This window comes from Arvicanthis niloticus, chromosome 27, assembly GCF_011762505.2.
Source record: "Arvicanthis niloticus isolate mArvNil1 chromosome 27, mArvNil1.pat.X, whole genome shotgun sequence".
Lineage (NCBI taxonomy): Eukaryota > Metazoa > Chordata > Mammalia > Rodentia > Muridae > Arvicanthis > Arvicanthis niloticus.
Window position 1 is genome coordinate 11763825 of NC_133435.1, and position 19732 is coordinate 11783556.

At 37.3% G+C, this 19732-nt stretch overlaps 1 protein-coding gene across 1 annotated transcript; it reads right to left on the reverse strand.

Annotated features, from left to right (window-relative positions):
• Nucleotides 1–400: 400 nt before the first annotated feature.
• Nucleotides 401–18365, reverse strand: LOC143439710 (caspase-12). The gene is made up of 12 exons (XM_076926148.1): nt 18214–18365; nt 16984–17235; nt 14790–14852; nt 13850–13927; nt 13601–13678; nt 11222–11316; nt 10675–10848; nt 9630–9864; nt 8778–8927; nt 5869–5978; nt 4392–4510; nt 401–2686 (listed from the first exon to the last, which is right to left on the reverse strand). Exons 1-11 carry the CDS (start codon nt 18218–18220, stop codon nt 4412–4414), a joined length of 1341 nt encoding a protein of 446 aa, XP_076782263.1. The 5' UTR covers nt 18221–18365; the 3' UTR covers nt 401–2686; nt 4392–4411.
• Nucleotides 18366–19732: the final 1367 nt, after the last annotated feature.

Below are 19732 nucleotides of genomic sequence, written 5' to 3' on the forward strand. Positions count from 1 at the left end.
ATGGTACTTCAGTATGATGATCATGGTAAAGGGATGAAGAGGATGAGTCATAGAAAACATCCAGAGTTTGGCACACATTCATATTGTGTCAGAGATGTGCAGTTGTACTGTATTGTGCTTAGTGGCTAATTCAACTGTTCAGCCTTTGACATTGTTATTTCTTAGACTGGGTATATGCTTTACAATCATTGAATCATGTTTGATGTCAACAAGCAAGTTTATGTCACTCAAGAGGTGGTATCATGTCTTCATCCCCACTCCCTCCATCTCTACCATCTCTCTGGGCTTCCTGAACTCTTCTCATATATATGTGTGTGTGTACATGCATGTGTGTGTAAGATATAATATAAACAATTTATATATATATATATATATATATATATATATATATATATATATACCAATTCTTATATGTACATGTGTTTATTTTCAAGTAGCTCATTCTTGAAGGAAGTTTATCCTCTGTTTATTAGCAGCAATGACTTAATAGTTTTTCAATGTTAACACAATACATTCACATGTGAAATCCTAAAAAGGTCTTCTCATTGTTGTGTCCTTCAGGAGAATACCTTTTTCCATCACAATTCTATTTATTCAGCTTATACCATCTAACTGATTTATAATCTACAATCCATCTATTTTTACTTTTAAAAAAATGGTGAGCTATTCACATTCCTGGACAATAATTCAAGAGGCAATTTCTGAGTATCAGAAGCAGGCATGACTATGTCTTTAAGCCTAGCACTTGTGAAGCAGTGGCAGGTACATCTCTTTGAGCTCAAGGCTAACCTGGTCTTCAAAATGAGTACCAGGACAAACAGAGCTACATAATGAGACCCTGTTTGAAGCCAAACAAAATGAAATAAACTAACCAACTAACAAACATGAATGGAGATCTGGATCTTGGCTAACTAATGATAAAACTCTGCTTTATCACTGGCATGAAATTAATGAAATGTGATATAAAGAGCAACAAGGTGAGGTGATTACTTTGACATACAGTGTGCAAGAGAATGAAGAATGAGGTTACACATTTCGGGATCTATCATATAAATGTGAACACGAAGATGGAATGATTAGCTGAGAAAGGAGAGAGATGTGAGCCAAGATTCTTCAGTTGAGTTTACAATTCCATATATTTAGATATCTGTGTTGAACATTTCTATATAAGTAGAATGCATGCCTATCTTCTTTATTCTGTACCATTATATTAACTAATAAATAAAAAGGCAGATTATATATTCTGGACACATAATAGTTCACAAGAAGAATCAAGAGCCAAATGGATATATTTGATGAATTGGTTTTAAAAAATCTTCAAGTAAAGTAACTATTAATTTAATATGTTAAGGTCATTTACAAAGTCCACTATTAAATCTCAATATTAAATGCACTATATAATATTTTCTACATTAATACCCTTCTCTAATGAAGGCTTAGAACGAATATTCTTTTTGTCAAGCACTATGCTATCACTGAGAATAGCACAACAGAGAACAGGAAGATCTCTCGTGGCGATTCTATTCTTGTGGGGAGATTAGGATATATAAATGGCAAAAACAAGCTATGTAGGAGTCCATGAGAACAAATGTTGAGCTTTACATAGTTCATGAGATGTTTTTGATAGGTGTAGATTTAACATAGACTGAAAAGTTAGTAGCACCAGGAAGAAAGGATAGAAAGCTTGAATTGTTAATGGACACTTTAGGAAAGTGATCACAGATCTGGTATGGCTTCAGGAAGAACATTAAGAAGGGCTGACTCTCACAACTTCAAGGCAAACTTATATAGAATTCACATCCCCAGCAAACATGAGCTAACAGCTACTATGCAGACAAGAAAGACTCTTAAACATTTTATAAAACAAGTAATAATCAATGATTTTGTCCCAATTAAGTAAATAGAATGATATAACATTATCAAGATGACAGAAATAGTGGTATGTGGGCTTCATCACTTCCTAATTTTGAAGAATTCATTTTTTCATAGTTTTATACAATATTTTGTGTCAAAAATTGCCTTTAATGCTTTACCCTTGTATTTGGTGATTTGACGGCTTATTTCAAAAATACCAATAGGCAAAAACTTAAATGTGTTTTGTGAGGACACTTTTATTACAAAAACATTTAAGAGAAAAATTGTAAGTATAGCAGAAAATTTTCAAGTATATCCTAGCAAACCAATTAAAAGAAATGGTAGGCAGCAACTAGGCATGGAAACCATGTATATCAAAGACAAAGAGTGAAATAAGTGTTCATTATCTTATCCTTATATGATGATTAGGTTAGCTAGACATGACACAGTATATAACAGACAGTTGATTTCTCAGCTCCATTGTAGATAAGATCTACATTGTTAGTAAATTCTGATTATTAATTTATAAATGAAAGTGGTTCACCAAAAAAGTGTTCCTTAGTGTCTTTCTCTTTGATTCATTTTACAGAGATGTGCAAATATCATTTTAATAAAATAAAGTGAAAGGTGTGGAAATTTAAAAGGAAGAAACTAATCTATAATTTTCATGCAAAATTTTACATGTCAAGTTTCCCCCCAAAAATAAACTATGGAAATTATCTAGCTTTATGATATTCTATAAAACATCTAACTGAAAGGTTGTACAGATTTAAAAATCCTGGGATCTTGGAATTTTCTTTTCTTCTCATCCACAGCAATACTTGACTGGTAACTGTGTAGAAAAAGAACAAGTCTTATTTAAAAATAATTTCAAAATAAGAGAGCCTATGGATATTCTTTTATTAATCTCAAAAAGTTTATAAAAATAAAAATATAAAACTGTTGGGTAAAAAGGGAAGTAACAATGAATTGGCAAAGCACACTCCTAAACATAATTAAATCCTGTGGAAATCTCATACAAACCTCAAGAAAACCAGTTAGATTATCATGCAAATAAGCAGAAAGGAATACACAATCAAAATAAATGAGGAAATTAGGGACAATACATGGTACTCAAATCTCAGTCATTCACAACATGGCATGACATTCACCACTGAGAAGCAAATCAAGACAACCAATAGTAACAGGTTATATAGTAAGCCATTGTCCAAATGCTAGAAGATAGAGGAGAGATCTGCTATGCACACATCAACCTGTGAAGGCTGGTGTTAGTGTAAACATTTAACACCTGGGAACTAGTGTCAAAGTAGCAGAGTCATTAATTAATAGTGTTACAATCAATTTTACAATGTTTCAATACTATTGAATGTATGTAAGTCTTAAGAGCAATCATTTGTTTTATATTGGTTACTATTCTTTTTAGTAATATGTATATAGGTTTCTCATGTAATTTGGGGATTATTATACATAAACATATTTGTATTTATATACACTGATTTGACTTTACACATATATTTAGAGAAAATTAACTTCATTTTAACAAAATTAAAGGCATAAATTATCACTATTAAAAGTTGTGTAGAAATTAAATAATCAACAATAATGGTCTGTGCATGTTTCACAGATGTCATGAGAATCAAAACTGTACTACACACTGCATTGTCATTATCAAAGGCTTTAACCAAACAATAACCAACAGAATTGAATACAAGAGAATATCTTTTTAAAAGGATTTTTTTTCAAACATTTTGCCAGGGATTATTCATTAATTTTTTTTAAAAAAAACATGACATTTATATTTGCTTTATAGTGTCATAATTTAATCTTATAAAATGAGAAACCAATAGTTTTTCAGGATTTATTTGTTCATCGGTCCAGTTATGATTATATTTTTATCCTGATATTTGTGGAAAGTAAACAGATAAAAAGTCTGGTTGAAAACTTCTCTATGGAATAATGGGTCTCTTACAAGAACTCTTTTGTTATAATTCTTTCACTTTCTTTTAAAAGGTGAATAGACCTTCACAGTACTGAATTTAAGATATAAGTAAAATGGTCTCTGCAGGTAGAAATAAATCTACAAAAAGGATGTGGTCTTCATGGATTCCCAGGAGAAGGTGGTTAGCAGACCCAGGCTCCTCAGCACAGTTTGGCCAATGCTCAGGCCATGCTTACCACAAGCACGAAGTATGTGGTTCAGCAAAATGCCTTCTTCATAAGAGATAACTCTTGTGCATGGTATTTCCAATTATCGAGTATTGTACTTGCATCAAAATCAAATATTTTCCTTCACTGCTTACAATCCAGAAAGAGGACTAATTCTCAGTGGGTTTTCACTTGGCTACCAGACGTCTAATAATTTCTTATGCAATTATTATACTACAATGAAAGCAAATAAAACCAAGATTTTTCCCAGCTTCATTAAGGAATATCCCCAGAAATAGGAATCTGTTGTGTCACCATCATTCTCTAGTCTATTCAGATTTTATGTATAAACTGTAGATGGGTTCCCAAATCCACTCCCCACATACATTTACCTGCGTGAGAGTTGCCTGTGTTAATTCCCAGGGAAAAGGTAAAAATAGCGTGTCATGGATACTCTCTCAATCGTGGGCATCTGGGTCAGTTCACCTGGGACCTCAAATGAGTGTTGAACCTGCAATGGTAAAGAAAGTCTTTAGAGATCTCCTAAGAAGGGAACTTCTTCTGTTGCTCTACATGACAACAGCAGCAACAACAGCAGAAGCAGCAGCAGCAACAACTAAAGTCATGGTGTCTACTAGGGCTGTGGCTGGGCAGTACTGTGGGACTGTGAAAAGATGGCTTGGTTTCTGGTAGAGCACTGGCTAGAGATGGCCGGAGACATAACAGGTATTCCTGCAGGGATGGCATACATTTCACCACACTCCCAGACTCCAGATTCCTGACAGGCAGCCAAAGACCTCCATTGATAGGCCTTTCAGTGCCCCTACATCCCCTCCTAAGGAGAGGTTTGTGTCACCTAGCATGGGTAGAGGGCATTACGACAGGCCACAGAGCCTCAAGAGACCTCCATATTAACAAGATACCTAGAGGCCAGATGGCGTGGCCAATTAATTTTTTTTTCCCAGACCCTCTTCCTTACAAACAATATTTAACCAAAGGCCTGCCCTGGGTGTACAGGGGTACAACTTCATCCACTTTCTGCCATGACAATAAATGTTTTAAAACCATGGACTTCCTCGTGTCTTTGGGGCCCCGCTGTGGGGAACCGTGGAGAGGGCCTTTGACTACCAAGACGCTGTTTAATCTCCCACTGGAAGACTTCTCTACATTCCTACCACAAAGGCCGCCAACTCAAGCAAGCTAGCCGACCCAGCCAAGCCAATGCTGTAACCAAGAGTCTCTCATCTGTGGGGCGCTGCTGGAGCTTCTCTCCCTCTCACCCCTCCCAGCTGCAGGCTGGTCCAGCCCATATGCCCACTCCTTCTCGGTTCTTCTGTGGCTCCCAGCGGCGTCTGGGAGCCCAAGGACAAAGGCCACCAATCTCCGGGTCAGCCACTTCAGCCTGGAGACCCCCAACCCAGGAGCTCTGTCCCCCGTGAGACTTCAGACTGAGATCACCTCATCCCCGGACAGAGCTTGGTGTCACCTGGCACTGTATAGAGGAAACTTAGTCAAATTCCGAAGTTTCTGCCTCCCTGATCTGTGGCAGTCACAGAGGAACCACAATACAGCCCAACAGGACCCATGCCCACGTGCGAGCTACAGCTCCACATAGTATAACAATGTTTAGCTTTTCCTTGGATATAAGATTCTAATGCAGGCAAAATGACTTACAAACTTATGAAAAGTGACTGAGCAAGAGTCTGAAAATCAGAGGGTTTTGGAAAAACACACATTGCTTATATGTGGTATTCTAAACATGTGTTTTTAAAATAAATAGACTGTTAAGTATAATCAGAATAAAACCATTTGTAGCTTTTAGTATATGACAGTTTTAGAAGACATAAAAGAGTAAAACCAAACTCTTACCTTTCGAAAAATTTCCTCCAAATGATAACACCAACAATACTTTTTGAAGCAGTCGGTGAGTTTGGAAATGAAGAGAGAGCCACTCTTGCCTACCTTCCAGGAAATATTATCTGCAAATAAAGACGTGGGAATGATGGAAAATGAAGAGTCCTGGCATGATCGTTTAGGAACCAAGTATGATTGGATGTTTCAAAGAAGACAGGAGACCAAAGGAGAGTAAAGCAGAATTATTCATAAAAGACACTGAGAACCTGGGCAGATCCTCTGTCATAAAACCACAAGGGTTTTTAAATAGGTGAGCCCAATATAGCCTACAGTAAGCAAGGCCTGTGAAAGAGCCCTTCCAGAACTAACTTCACGGTAAAGAAAAACTCTCTTCTGTCACCAGTCCTTGCTTAGCTGCTATATTTTTTACACGCTTTTCCCTCCTATTTAAGAAAAAAAAAAATACATTTCTCTGCCCTTTGAACTGAGCTTCTCTTTTTAAAGCACAAAGAAACCGTTCTCTAACTGCCAGTTAACTGGCATCGAGCTGCCAATTTTTGCTTTAGTGTACTCAAAGCTTTCCTTCCTAGGCAGCTCCTTTTCATAAGACTCTAAACATATCTGGGTTCCTCTTGTAGATCTTATACCAATGTCACAAAACAGGCCTGGCACCGGCCCCCAACCACCTAATATTCCCAAATCCCTGAAGAAATCTCATGTATCAAGCCTCACCTGTGCCTGGTCTATCATTCACATGAGAACTTGTTGGTAGCTGTGACAACCTTATGATAACTCTGAAATCCATTCATTCGTCTTGGTTTTTCTTCCTTTGGTCTGTTAAGTCAAGCACACTGGCTACCTTTTTCATCTTTAGGCTTCGTTTTTAAGAGTTGTTTTCCAACTTCATTCCAAAAAATTTTTCTAACACTATTCTCAATTTTCTGTTGTTTTTTTTATCTGTCTTTAGCATCGGAAAGTATTGCTTTGGCAATTGACGATCTCAAACTCGACCTTTAAGGTGAATATTTTCTGGAAGTCGACATTTGTTCAACTCTTTATCCATCATTTCACTTTCAGCTATGCTAATGCCATCTCCAATTCAGTGACAGAATCTTCCCCTTCTTCACTTTAAAGCAGTTACTTAAAAACTTAAAAACATCTGTTGACATTTTAAGTTATAACATATCAGAGAATATTTGTAGTATGTCCTTCCATATAGGTTTCTGCTAAATAGAATTTTAACATGATATGAAACAATATAGGAAAATCTTTGGGAAAAATAAAGCATCCTACTTAAATAATTTTACTATAGTAATTTTTTTAGATAATGAGTCACCTCCATATTCCATATCTCTTCCCAGGCAAATCAACTAAAGCAGTGAATCATGTTCACTTGCCTCCTTCCATGTTTTCTTTCTCATCTCTGTGTCTCAGCTCTGAAACAGCAGTCTGACCTGCTTTGCTGCATCCACTCTCACTATACTGCATTTCACTCATTTTATTCAACTGTCAAATCTGCATCACTTCATTGTTTAAATTTCTCCAAAGTTACTACCATGAAATATCCATGTAAGAGCTTCCCTTATCTGACCGAGATCTCTCATGATTCTGTGCTTACGTGACTGTGACTTTGTCTTTTCTTCCAAACTTTCCTATTTTCCTAGTCTTCCATGCACTCTGTATAATGTGGAATACGCCCTTTTTTTCTTAACCTTCTAACTCTGTGAGCCATGTATTTCTTTGTAGTACTTAATGAAAGTGACTATTACTTTTTCTGTTATAATGTCTTCCTCAAAATTCTGAGAATTGGTCCAGAGCAGTCAGGGTCCACATTTTCTTTTATTGTGGAATGCATGTTTTTCAAGAGCCCAATTATAACACAATATTTTATAAGAACAATAGGAATGAAACAATTTTTGTGTACTATATTTCCACTAGTAAGAAAATATTTAGTGTTCTTACCAGATTACATATAATTTTTAGTTTTTTTCATTAAAAAGAATAGAATTTTCTTTCAAATAAAATCTCATTAAAATTGCAATACATAAAACAAATAAAAGTGTGCCTTTTCTAGGTGTAGGTGGCCACTCTTAGTTCAGTTTTCATTCTCTGGTCTAGATTTGAAGAGTCCTCTAATCTCTCTTAGCTCACATATGACCATGCATCAGTAGCAGATACATCACCATGATTTATTAGGAAGGTTACATGCCATGGCTCACTGCAGACACACAGAATCAGAACTCTGCATATCACACCTCGAAATGGTTCATACACACATGAGACCTTATACTCACAGTGTGTGAATGCAAGGAACCATGATTTGCACAAACTTGTCACGAGCTGTCTTGTTCTCTAAATCCTTGATAGAGCCCTGTTGTGGATGACGGTTTAAAAGAATGTTTGCATAAATCAACATACAGCTACTGGGAATGTTTTGTTTCTGGGCTGTATGTCACCTTTATGTAGTTTCTCTGTCATAGGGAGATCATTAACCATTTGTTGGTTACATTAATATGAAGGCATACATTTCAGTGTTAACTAATTTCTAAAAATTGGATTAAAATAATAAGCTAAGAGTTTCCACACTACGTGCTGTAGACCTAGGATTTTTTTACTGGTAGAGTTTTTGGGAAATTACAGGTTATACATTGATATATGCCTCTAATATGTTTAAAAAGAAAACCAAAGTGAAATAGCATTCATTTTTTTTAGTGAAAATATCTAAATTTTGGATTCCCCAAAACTACCTGTCTACATGTATCATTTCTAAGCAAATCAAATTATGAAAACCCAAATACTTTAAATATCTCTACCACTGAAAACATTCCAATAATTAAGCATAGAATATTTGCTGAAAATATATTATCTCAGCCTAGCATGCTATATAAAAACTACTACTAATAGAGTCATCTGAAGTCACTTACGTGGAGTAGAAGATTTGAAAGCAATGAAATCCGTCTCCACATGGGCCTTTGTTATACTGTTATTCCATTTATAGCTCAATGCACATTCCTCATCTGTATCAGCAGTGGCTATCCCTTTGTTTGTGGATACCCAAATAGTTCCAGTATGTCCTAGGAAAGATGGTAGTTTTTAAACAAATGTAACACACAGACATTCTTGCATAGTCTATAAAATATTTTTTTTAAAAATGCCATTATATATCTTATTTGGTACATCGCATTGTGATGTTATTGAAAATGCAGATATCAATGTGCACATGTTACATGTGTGTGAAACAAATACATATCTGAGTGCAAAGTATCCATGTCCTTGTGCACCCTCAGAGGCCAAAGGGTAAAAATATGTCAACAGCTTTCCTCTATCACTCTTAATCTTACTCTTTTGACAGGATTTCTCAGTGAACCTAGAGCTAACCTGCTAGTAAAGCATCAGTAATCTGCTTGTCTCTACCATCTATGGTCCTGGTGTTATGTGAGGACATGCTATTCCTGCCTTTTCACATAGGTTCTTAGAATTTGTTCTTGGACAGTAAGCACTCTTACTCACTAAGCCATCCCTTAGGTTCAAAAATATATTATAGGAAGTCCCAATGAACTGGAAGAATACAACACCCATGATATAGACAAATGACTGGAACATTTCTTTTTATCCCAGAATACTCATTGTTTCTTTAAAACGTAGGACACAGGATAGTTTCTTTTGGATTAGAACTCCAGTAGTACTAAAATATCCCTCCCTCTTGTGTACTGGAACATGCCAGACTCATAAAAGAAAGTTCAGAACCACATGCTAGAACCCTGACTCAGACTCACTGCCTCTGCAGGCCTGCATGATGAGAATCTTGGGTTTGTTTCTCAGACTCCTACAGTTAGAGTTGTTGAAGATTGTGAAGATTGTGTCATCATGAAGAACATCTGGCTTTTTGTTTCTGTGCTTCACCCCACAGATTCCTTCCAGGATGCCATGGGACATAAACACCAGGAATGTGCTGTCGGAGGACTGGTGCTCTGGACGGCCAGCAAACTGCATTAACTCTGTCTCCATTTCCTAAAAAGACTCTAGAGTCAGTCCCAGTGCAGTCTCCAAATAAAGTTTGTATCTGAGTAACAGAGGAAGTTCACAAAAAAACAAACAAACAAACAAACAAACAAACAAACAAAAAAAAACTAAACAACTTCTAGGAATCAAGTAATTTAGGCAGAGAGATAAGATAAGTAATATTCTTAGATCAGAAAATGATATGAACTTTAGGTTTTTTTGGTTTTTTTTTTAAACATAGGTTTCATTCCTATGGTTTAAAAGATAATCTTAAACTTGTATAGAGTCTGAGAGATGTAATATAATCAAAATCAACTCTATTACAGTTAGGTTTTGGAAAATTCTCTTTAAAAGAAGTGATACATAGAGAAGTTTATGGAAAAAATTGAAAATATGAATTTTTTTCATATTAAACAATATCAAGTTTTACCTGCTTTAATCAAATCTGACCAGGTTGTTTTAGACAAAACTGAGATTACCACTTTTGTATAACTCTCAATAATTATGCATTTTGTTCTGATATTGTTAAAATCTTATGTGTTCATTCTCTGGGTAGTGCAAGTTTCAAGACTCAGAACTTATGCATCTATTAGAATTCCAGTTAATAAAAACACCGAGACTAGCACTTAAGAAATACCTCCTGTTTTGTTGAGATAATGCTGCAAGGCTTTCTGTGAATACTTTCTATGAGAATACACTTTGGAGAAGGTTGAAACTCGGGAAATACTGCTCTGGAGCAAATACAATTTGTTCTTGTTGTTATCCCAAGAAAGGTTGACAAAAGCACAGTAAGGTTGTCCTGATCTCTGAAGTCATTACCTGAGCTGTAAGGTTTTCCTTTAATACAACTGAGTATCCAAGATTTTGAAGTAGTTCTTGCATGTTCAAAATGTCAATATCAGCATCTTCTCGATCAAAAAGGTAGTCAAACTTTTTGTTGCAGATGATGAGGGCCAGGCGTGTTCGACCTTCCTTCTCCATCACTGGATATATCTGCAGTTAACAGACACAGGGGATTTGAGAAAGGGACTTCCCCATACCTCTAAAATCAATTCAGTGTAGATGAAAATAGTTGTGAACAACAGAATGTTGCTTATAGAGCTCTGCTGATGAAATGATAGAATGTGAGACTGAAAACACCTATTAGGGCCTGAATAGGGTATAAATTTTGGCTAGTGACATAGCTTGGATTATGTGGCGGGATGAACTTGAGGACATACTTTGAAATAAGATTCAAAAATGGAAAAAATTTAAGATGAGCACCAATCGATTAGATGAAGTTCGTTTTCCTTTGTCAGATCTGAAGGAATCTGTGTACAAAGCCTGAATAGGCTAACTTCAATCCCCTGCTTCCAAAGCTCATCACCTCTTTTGCCCTTTCTGTCTTCATCTTACAAAACTGATCATGAGGACAAAGCTTCAGTGTATGCTGGACTTCTGAGCTCTGGATTCCCTGAGGAGCTGAAAGAGAAAACAGAACCAAAGAACTCTCACTGGTCCGTATATCATGCGCATGTCACAGCCCCCAGTTCATCATTCTGGAGTGTTCACTGGGTCTCCTCAGAAAACTAATGAAAAGTAAAAACCAATTCATACGTAAATGATTGAAGTGAAGCTCTGATTTTTTCGCTTCTTTTGTTTTCTGTTTGTCACTGACAGTTTTGTGCTCTTCTAGTGTTTGCGACATTGTCTAGTCTGTCAGGTTCAACACATTAGAATCACATAAACTTAGGGATCTAAACTTTGTAACAAAGTTAAGCTTCATTTAGTAGAATTAGAAATGAGTAATTTATATTTTGATTTTCTACCCTTGTATTATCTTTTAGGACATTCCAGTGATAGGAAGCCCACATCAGTTTAATGGTTCTTTACAGTTCGAGCAATTGTAAAATGTGCACTTTCATATCTGGACCATGTAGAAAACATTTAATATTTTTGCCCATAAAAATCTCATGAATTCTTCTGTGTTTACTGCTTGTAATCTTTATACTCCCTGTGTCTAGTCTGGTGCCTGAAAGAGGAAAATTAACTTCATTACTAATGACTGAGTATCTTCAACTTCTTGAAAACATTTGCTCTTAATTCTTTGATTTTCCATAGGGTAGAGGCCCTCCTGATCTTTATAAACCCAAGTCATTTACATACTTGTGCCTCCATCTATTTCTGTGTTTTCTCTCATACTACAAGAAACTGGGTATCCTTGCTAAGGATGCTGCTCCATTTTATGCTTTGAATCCCACACCTTCTTATTCCCTCACAAGAATTTTGGTGGGGCATTTACTTAGCATTTTGCATTTCCCTCTCCTCCTCTATCTTTCTGTTCTTCTTGCTTTTTATTAATAATGTTTGGCTCTTTCAACAAATCTGTTGTCTCTATTTGCTGACTTATGATATGCAAGCTGAGATTACAGAAACAGCTTACGCACAAAGTATTCCTTACTATTCGCACATGCTTGGAGCACAGTCCATTGGTGGGTGTTGATTAACTCTCATAGATGACTAGGCTGATCAGTGGTTCTGTATTAAACCAAATTTTTATGGAATGACAACTCTTAATGAAAGCAGTTTTAGGAGAAACACATACACACACATACACATGGATGCCCATATGCACATACACACCTAAGCACATATTCATGCACACACAAACACACACCCAATGTACACACATGTACACATGTATGCACATATTCACACACACAGGCACACACATCCACATACTCGTATTCACATTCATGAGCACTCATGCATGCACACAAATTAGCACATATGCATATGCAAGTCTACCACAGTAGACTTCTTTTCCACTGAGAAGAAGGTCAAGGTATCACATCTCTGATCTTAATAGGTTTACTTATTTATGTTTAATTTCCTACTTTTCTTTCAGATTATAACCATCCATATGGACTTGTGACATGGCAAAGTCATTACTGTATCAGGTCTACCCTGGCCTCTAGTTTTGTTCTACAGTTTTGCACAAATTTTCATTGCACCTTTAAGGTATATTCTAGATTATCTCCTCATGGGGTGGGTTGGGCTTGGCTAGACATCAACCTTTCTTGGCTATCCTCAACCCTCAACCCATCCTTACATACACAATTGCTTTCTCTAGTCTAATTCTCTTTCTTTTATATGTTAAATGAATTTATACTACTTCTTATGTATTTATTATATGTTACCACTCACTAAGTTATAAACCCAATGGTAGTGAGAGGGTTTTGATCTATCATTCTTAATGCTATATAAACGAAATATTGAGAATAGAAATTCAATATTTTATTTAATGTATGGTGCAGGCATACAAACATAAAAAAATGCAAAGGTTTTATTTCTTAGTTTGTCAGAACATCTGAAAATATAGCATTCTTAAAACACTATCACTCCTCCTTCTAGACAAGTGTAATTTCTTAATAAACCCCAATAGTTCATCAGTTTCTTTGAGGAACACAAAGAATCCGATTCATATCATGTTAGGTATTTTTATATATTTATATATAAAATTTAAAGCAAAGTATACATGTATGCTTAACTATATCTTGTTTGTGCTAGTAATTTATGGAACCTTTGTCTTTATATAAACATAAAGATGTTATTAAAACATTTAAAAACATGGGCTATATCTGAGATAGTGATAGGCTTGCGTTACGTCCTTCTTGGCTGTTGCCCTAGTCCTACAACCCATGAAAGCTTTGAAAATTTACTTTCTCTCAAATGGCATCAGCATACACCCTGGGATCGACATTACCTGTCAGCATTAGATGTGATGCATGGGCCACTCCAGCATTTACCTCCATTTCTTCATCTTCTTCTTTTCCCCTGGATTCTGAAGAGAAGTTGAGAACCAGGATTTGAAGGACTTTCTAGTGATGGGGTTGAAAAGCCCTAGAGTTTTTGAGACTCCATGAAGTAGTCTCTGCAGTAATTCAGAGAACCTGTGACTCCCATCCCCTAGTGAGAAGCAAGACCCATAAAACAGGGGGTTTGGTGCAATTACCCATCAGAGATAAAGACGATGTCTGTTTTAATAAAGCTTGTTCCTCATCTTTGCTGTCTTTAATTTCATTTTCAGAGTCTGAAGTAGACAAAAAAGGGAAATCATTTTGTTTCTAAGATATTTTCTTGTTTATTTTTTTGAAAGTTCTATATATTGATACATTGCATTGTGACCATACCCATCCACCACTATTCAGAACAAAACAGGAAAAATATGCTTTATAAGCTAAGGACTCTGTTTACAGTTAAGATAGCTAATGAATAAGTTCATGTTTTTCCTGCTTCTTAGGCATGATGTAAATGTCAAAAGCATATTTTTCAATCTACACTAAACTTGCAGCCCCGTTCATATGATTTATGGCCTTGGGTTTGTCCTTTCCCTTGCATTGTGTTTCTCTAACAGTGTATAACATCCAACTCTCTCACCCCTGGGAGCAACTCATCTCTCCTCCACAAAGAACCTCAAGAGGCTGGCAGGGCCTCATCTGTCAAATATCTACTTAGGATGAGGTAGTTTGTTGGCCAGTCCCTGGTGCACCTCACAGCACAGCTTAACTGGACAATTGTGGATTTGCTCTTTTCCACTTGCAATTCTCAGGTTTAACGTTGTCTCTTTTTACCTTCTGCTTGTTTCCCCATCCCTTACCCCTCTAGTATCATGTCTTTTTTTATTTTTTCTTATATTGTGTTAATATTAGTAGTCCCTGAATTCAAATTCTGTTGTTCATTTGCTGAGGGCTGAGAGGTCATCTATTGGATATGAGCAACTAATGACTACATCTCCAGTGTCAAGTGACTCTACCTCACTCAGCAGTTAAATATTGCTGTCACTTCTGAAAATAAAAATGTAGAAAGTTACATTTCCCTGAGTCTTTCCTGGGACATAAAAAAAAAAGAGATTACATGGTTTCTGTGGCAATCAGTCACATAGGGGTAATTACCTGATGGAAAAGATGGTGTGCACATTTTCTGAGGTTCATCATCCTCATCAGAAGGAGAAAATGCTGAAACAATATGAACAGCAGATTTGGGGGATGGGGGGATATAACAACATTTCTAGGCCCTATATCCATGAAAATCCTCCCAAAGCACTGATAAATAAATCTCCATGTTGCTCTCTGAAACTTGGATGGTCCATCTGTTTTCCAAGCTTCAGATTTGTTTATAAGCATGCTAGCCTTTTCCAAATAAAAACTGGAGGCCCACATTCTACGAAACAAGAGCTTTTCTCTTCTGTGATTTTTATATAAATAAAGATGTACACAAAGTCTGTACCTAGAGTTTCTTTGTAACCGCATTTACTTTTCTGAGAGCAAAGCTATACTTGACTGTATTAAAGTTGTTCTTGATACAACAAAATAACACAAACAAAAATGTCAAGAACTTAAGATATACATTTTCTGTATCACTTGCTAAGGCAGGATCATGGACCTGCAGACCAAGGACCACCTGCCACCTTGTGTTTACTATTTAATGGAGTATATAAACACCCACTATTCTTCAGTGATTAATGCTGCCCTACCAAAATAGAAAACTTGGGAGATGAACCAGACAGCTACATACACAAAATTTACAAGACTTGCTGTACTTACTTACTTAATACAATACTTAATAATCCACTAAATGTCAAATTTGGATTTTTTTGTTTGTTTATTTTGTTTTGTTTTATTTTTTTCCAGTAGAAATTAAAGCAAAGATTTTTCATCTCTGGTATTGAGTTACATCAAAGAGAATAGAGTGGTCTCCTCATCCTCATTCACATTCTATATCTGAGAATGAGTCTAAAATTTCCATGATGGGACCAAAGGTTAGATCATAACAAAAAGATGGGGCAGGATCAAGATTAGGTGTGGGAGGAGACAGGGGAGAAGTACACAGGATCAGGAAATTCAATGGAGGTATGTAGCAGTGGACGGGGGTAGGGAACTGGGGATATCCACTAGAAAGTCCCAGATGCCAGGGAAGCAAATGAGTGCCAGCACACAACAGAGAACGAAAATACAGCGGTGATAGAACCTGTAGATACCACATTCAGTGCATAAGCACAGCTCCTGGTTGAGGGATGGGGTCACACACCAGTCTCAAAAATGTTAACACAGAATTGTTACAGTCTAAAGAAAATACAGGGATTAAGAGTGGAGCAGAGACTGAAGGAAAGGCCTTCCAGAGACTACCCCACCTAGGGATCCATTCCATCTGTACACTCCAAACCCAGATACTATTGCTGATGCCCAGATTCTATTGCTGACAGGAGTCTGGTATAGAGGTTCCCCTAGATGCCCTGTCAGAGCCTGATCAATATAGATGTGGATGCTCACAGTCAACCATCATAGACCATGGGAACCACATGGGAAGACATAAGAGAAGGACTGAAGGAGCTGAAGGAGATTGCAAGCCCATAGGAAGAACAACAATATCAATTAACTGGACTCCCAGAGCTCTCAGAGACTAAACCACCAACCAAAGATTATACAAGGAAGGACTTCATGGCTCTAGACACAGATGAGGCAGAGAATTGCCTTACCTGACATCAATGGGCGGGGAGGCTCTTAGACCTGTAGAGGCTCAATGCCCCAGCATAGAGGGATATTAGATGGTGAGGTTGGAGGGAGTGGGTGAGGGAGAGCACCTTCATAGAGGCAGAAAATAGGTGATGGGATAGAGGGCTTGCAGAGTGGAAATTGGGAAGGGGAACAACATTTGAAACGTAAACAAATAAAATAACCAATGAAAAATAAAAAACAAAAAAAATCCTGCTTTTTCTTAATTAAGATGACTTAATATTTGTTGAGTACCCACCATCTGTCACATGTCACATGATCAATATGTATTCTTGAATAAAGCAGCCAATGAGGTTTGCCTTCTTACTACTGTGTTTTAGGACAGGGAAACACAATAATGTAATGAATTTGTAAATTTCATGGGGTAGTCAATAGTTCAATTGTTAAGGGAAGAATAAAATATTCAGGAGTAGAAGGGTAGTTTGGGTGAATCTGGTCCCTTTTCATCTGTTAAACAAATAGCCTAAGGGAGGTGAGAAGGTTAGATTTCCTTAAGAACAGGAGAAGAAAAGACAGACACCATGTAGGCAGTAGAAAAGAAGGAACTGATGTTTTTTTGTCCAGAGCTACTCACTTAAACTCAGCTGTCCGTGGGAATTGGCAATGTGGCCTGCAAATATTTTTCCTGCCATTTCTGTTTTCTCAAAGATGCTCTCAACCAGGTTTTCAGCGTTGTTCAGGATGAAGCTCGCTCCTTCCCCGATTTTGAGTAATTCGTTTCCATTTAAAACATTCTTCTCCACCAGGTCATCAAAAACCCCATCCAGCATGTTCTTGGCCAAACCTTTGATCTTGTAGATTGGATCTCTTTCATGTGTTCTCTTGGCTGTAAAAATAACAGCATTCAGACATGGAAAGATATTTAGATATCTGTTTCTACAGTACCAGCTTCAAATTCAAATACAGACCACGATCATCCATATAGCTAAATAACTAGGACTCCCTGAAAGGCTTTCTTGGAAATTATATTTCCTGCATTAGGGTGGGACCTATGGGTTTTTCTTTCTTTTTTTTTTGAAAGTCTTTTTTTTTTTCATTTTTGAGATTATAATGCAATTAATCAGGTGACAGTTGAGTGGCAATTTATCTATGAACCCACAGGAGCATTTATATGTCCAACACATTTCAAATGTGTAGAGGAGGAAACCGAGATGCTAAGAAGAGAAAGAACTCTATCAGGCAATTCAGCCATAGATATGTGATGTCTGACATTTCTGCAGCTCGCTCATGATCCTTTCAGTTTTGCTCATTTTTGTAAAGAACTTAAAATGGCATTTTATTCCATATACAGAATAGCATAATGTGAGCAAATTACAGCTATCTTATCCCTCATTTTGTTTATATTACCAGTACTCATAGAGGGCTCCGTGTAGAAATGGAGAAATCAAACTAGCTGGCTTTCTTGCTGCTGAAAGTAGTTCAGATACAGAGCAGAAAGATGGAGAAAATGCAAGGTTTTCTTCCAAAGTAAAGCTTCTCATCCTCACAATGGAACACCCACAGAGCTGGGGAAAAGCTCTAGTCAGTGAGTCAAAGGCAGTCCCTAAACCATAGGAAAGTACTAAAATGATGGTCTGAGAGCCATCCATTTTCTTAAATTTCCCACAGTTGTAAATGCTGAGTGTAAGTGCCTTTGAGTGTCTGCATGCACTGTGCTTCAACATGTGCTGCCTTGGCCCCCTCCCCCCACTTACAGACAGACAACTCTTCTCTGAAGAAGCCCTTCCTCATTGTTATCTCTTCTTTCAGAAATCCATATGTAAGTCCCTCCTAACAACCACAAACAAAGAAAGGACTCACTTACCAGCCATAGCTGTGCAGGCTTCCTAGACATAAAAAAACAATGAAACCGAAAGCAATCTGAGAAACAGTCTGCCTCTGCTTCCCAGAAACATACCGATGGTGCTGTCTCACTGGAAACTCCTGCTTGCCAAATTCTTCTGCTCTTTGCCCAGAAAGTCAACCAGGGCTCTGCTTTGATAAGCAGAGTTTCTCCTTGACTTCACAAAGTTTTCTGACTGAAAATGTATATTCAGACACAATTCATTCTCAATCCTGTCTATCGTTAGCACAATTTTGAAATGTACTCTGAGTTGTTTTTCTTGGCACTTCTATGGACCTCTACATAGATAAAAGACCATGAAACGGTGACACTGGGTCAACCCAGGATGTGTCAGTTCTCAGGGCCACATCTGAAAGAGATGCTAACAGGGATACCATATCTTCATGCTAGTAGTGTAGAGTGAAAAATTATAAAGGCCATCTTATGAAATATGTGTAAATTTTTCGCCTTAGACCTTGGGCAGAAAAGCACCTGCCAGCAGGTTTGGGTCCATCTAATTAGTTACAGAGGAGGGGGGAGTTACAGTACAAAGGCCTGTTAAGAACATCCCAGAAACTGACTGGCCAAGGGAAGAACTACACCCTGCCCCATGGTACGGCCTACTAGTGTTCAAAAGAGGTAAAACAACCAATCCTGTGCACCCGCGAGAAAGTTCGATTTTTCCCTACCCCGCCCATATATAAGCGCTATGCCCCTGAGCCACGAGGTCAGTCCCTCTATCCCCTATGTGAGATATGGGGTTATGGGCTGGCCCAGAGCTCTGATTTAATAAACCACCTCATGTGCTTTACAGCAAGACGGTCTCTCGTGTGTCCTTTGGGTGCGTGCTATCCTGTGACTTAAGTGGACTCCTTTCTGGGGAGTCCCGGACCTTTCAGTAGCACCATTTCAAAACTCAGGTAAGCTATCTGGTTTCCATTTCTCCCAGGAAGCAGGTTTGTTACTTTTAGATATTATTTATCTAGGGACACCAGATTGTGAACACTGTGGTTTGTTAAATACACAAGACAGTCTTTCCCTCTAATTTTTGAAAACGTATGGATAAATAATGGCAGTAAAATTTAAATAAGGGAATTTTTTATAAAATGGAAAAGAATGCTGTTTGGCTATTTTACTTTTGTGGTTCGGGATGCTACATGTTAGTGGATTTCTTTGTTCCTATTCCTCATAGAACACTTAATACAATTGTAATGCTGCTGACTTTCATCCATCTGCCTTCTTGTAGGAGGAGCCTTCTTTGCCTTACTACCCTCAGGAGTTAATTGGAGTAACTAACACCTCACCTTCAAAGAAGGAGGTGAAGTTCCAGGCCTGCCTTCACAAAGCCTTGTGAGTTTTTCCAGCTTTGAAATTAGAAGCATCCATGTAGAAAACCTGTTGACTACAAGAGGAAGAGAGTGTCCTCACTTCTTGGCAGAACAGGAAACAGAATGCAGCCACTCAGTTGCAATTCTCCTTTTCTGTTTCTTAACCTCTTCAG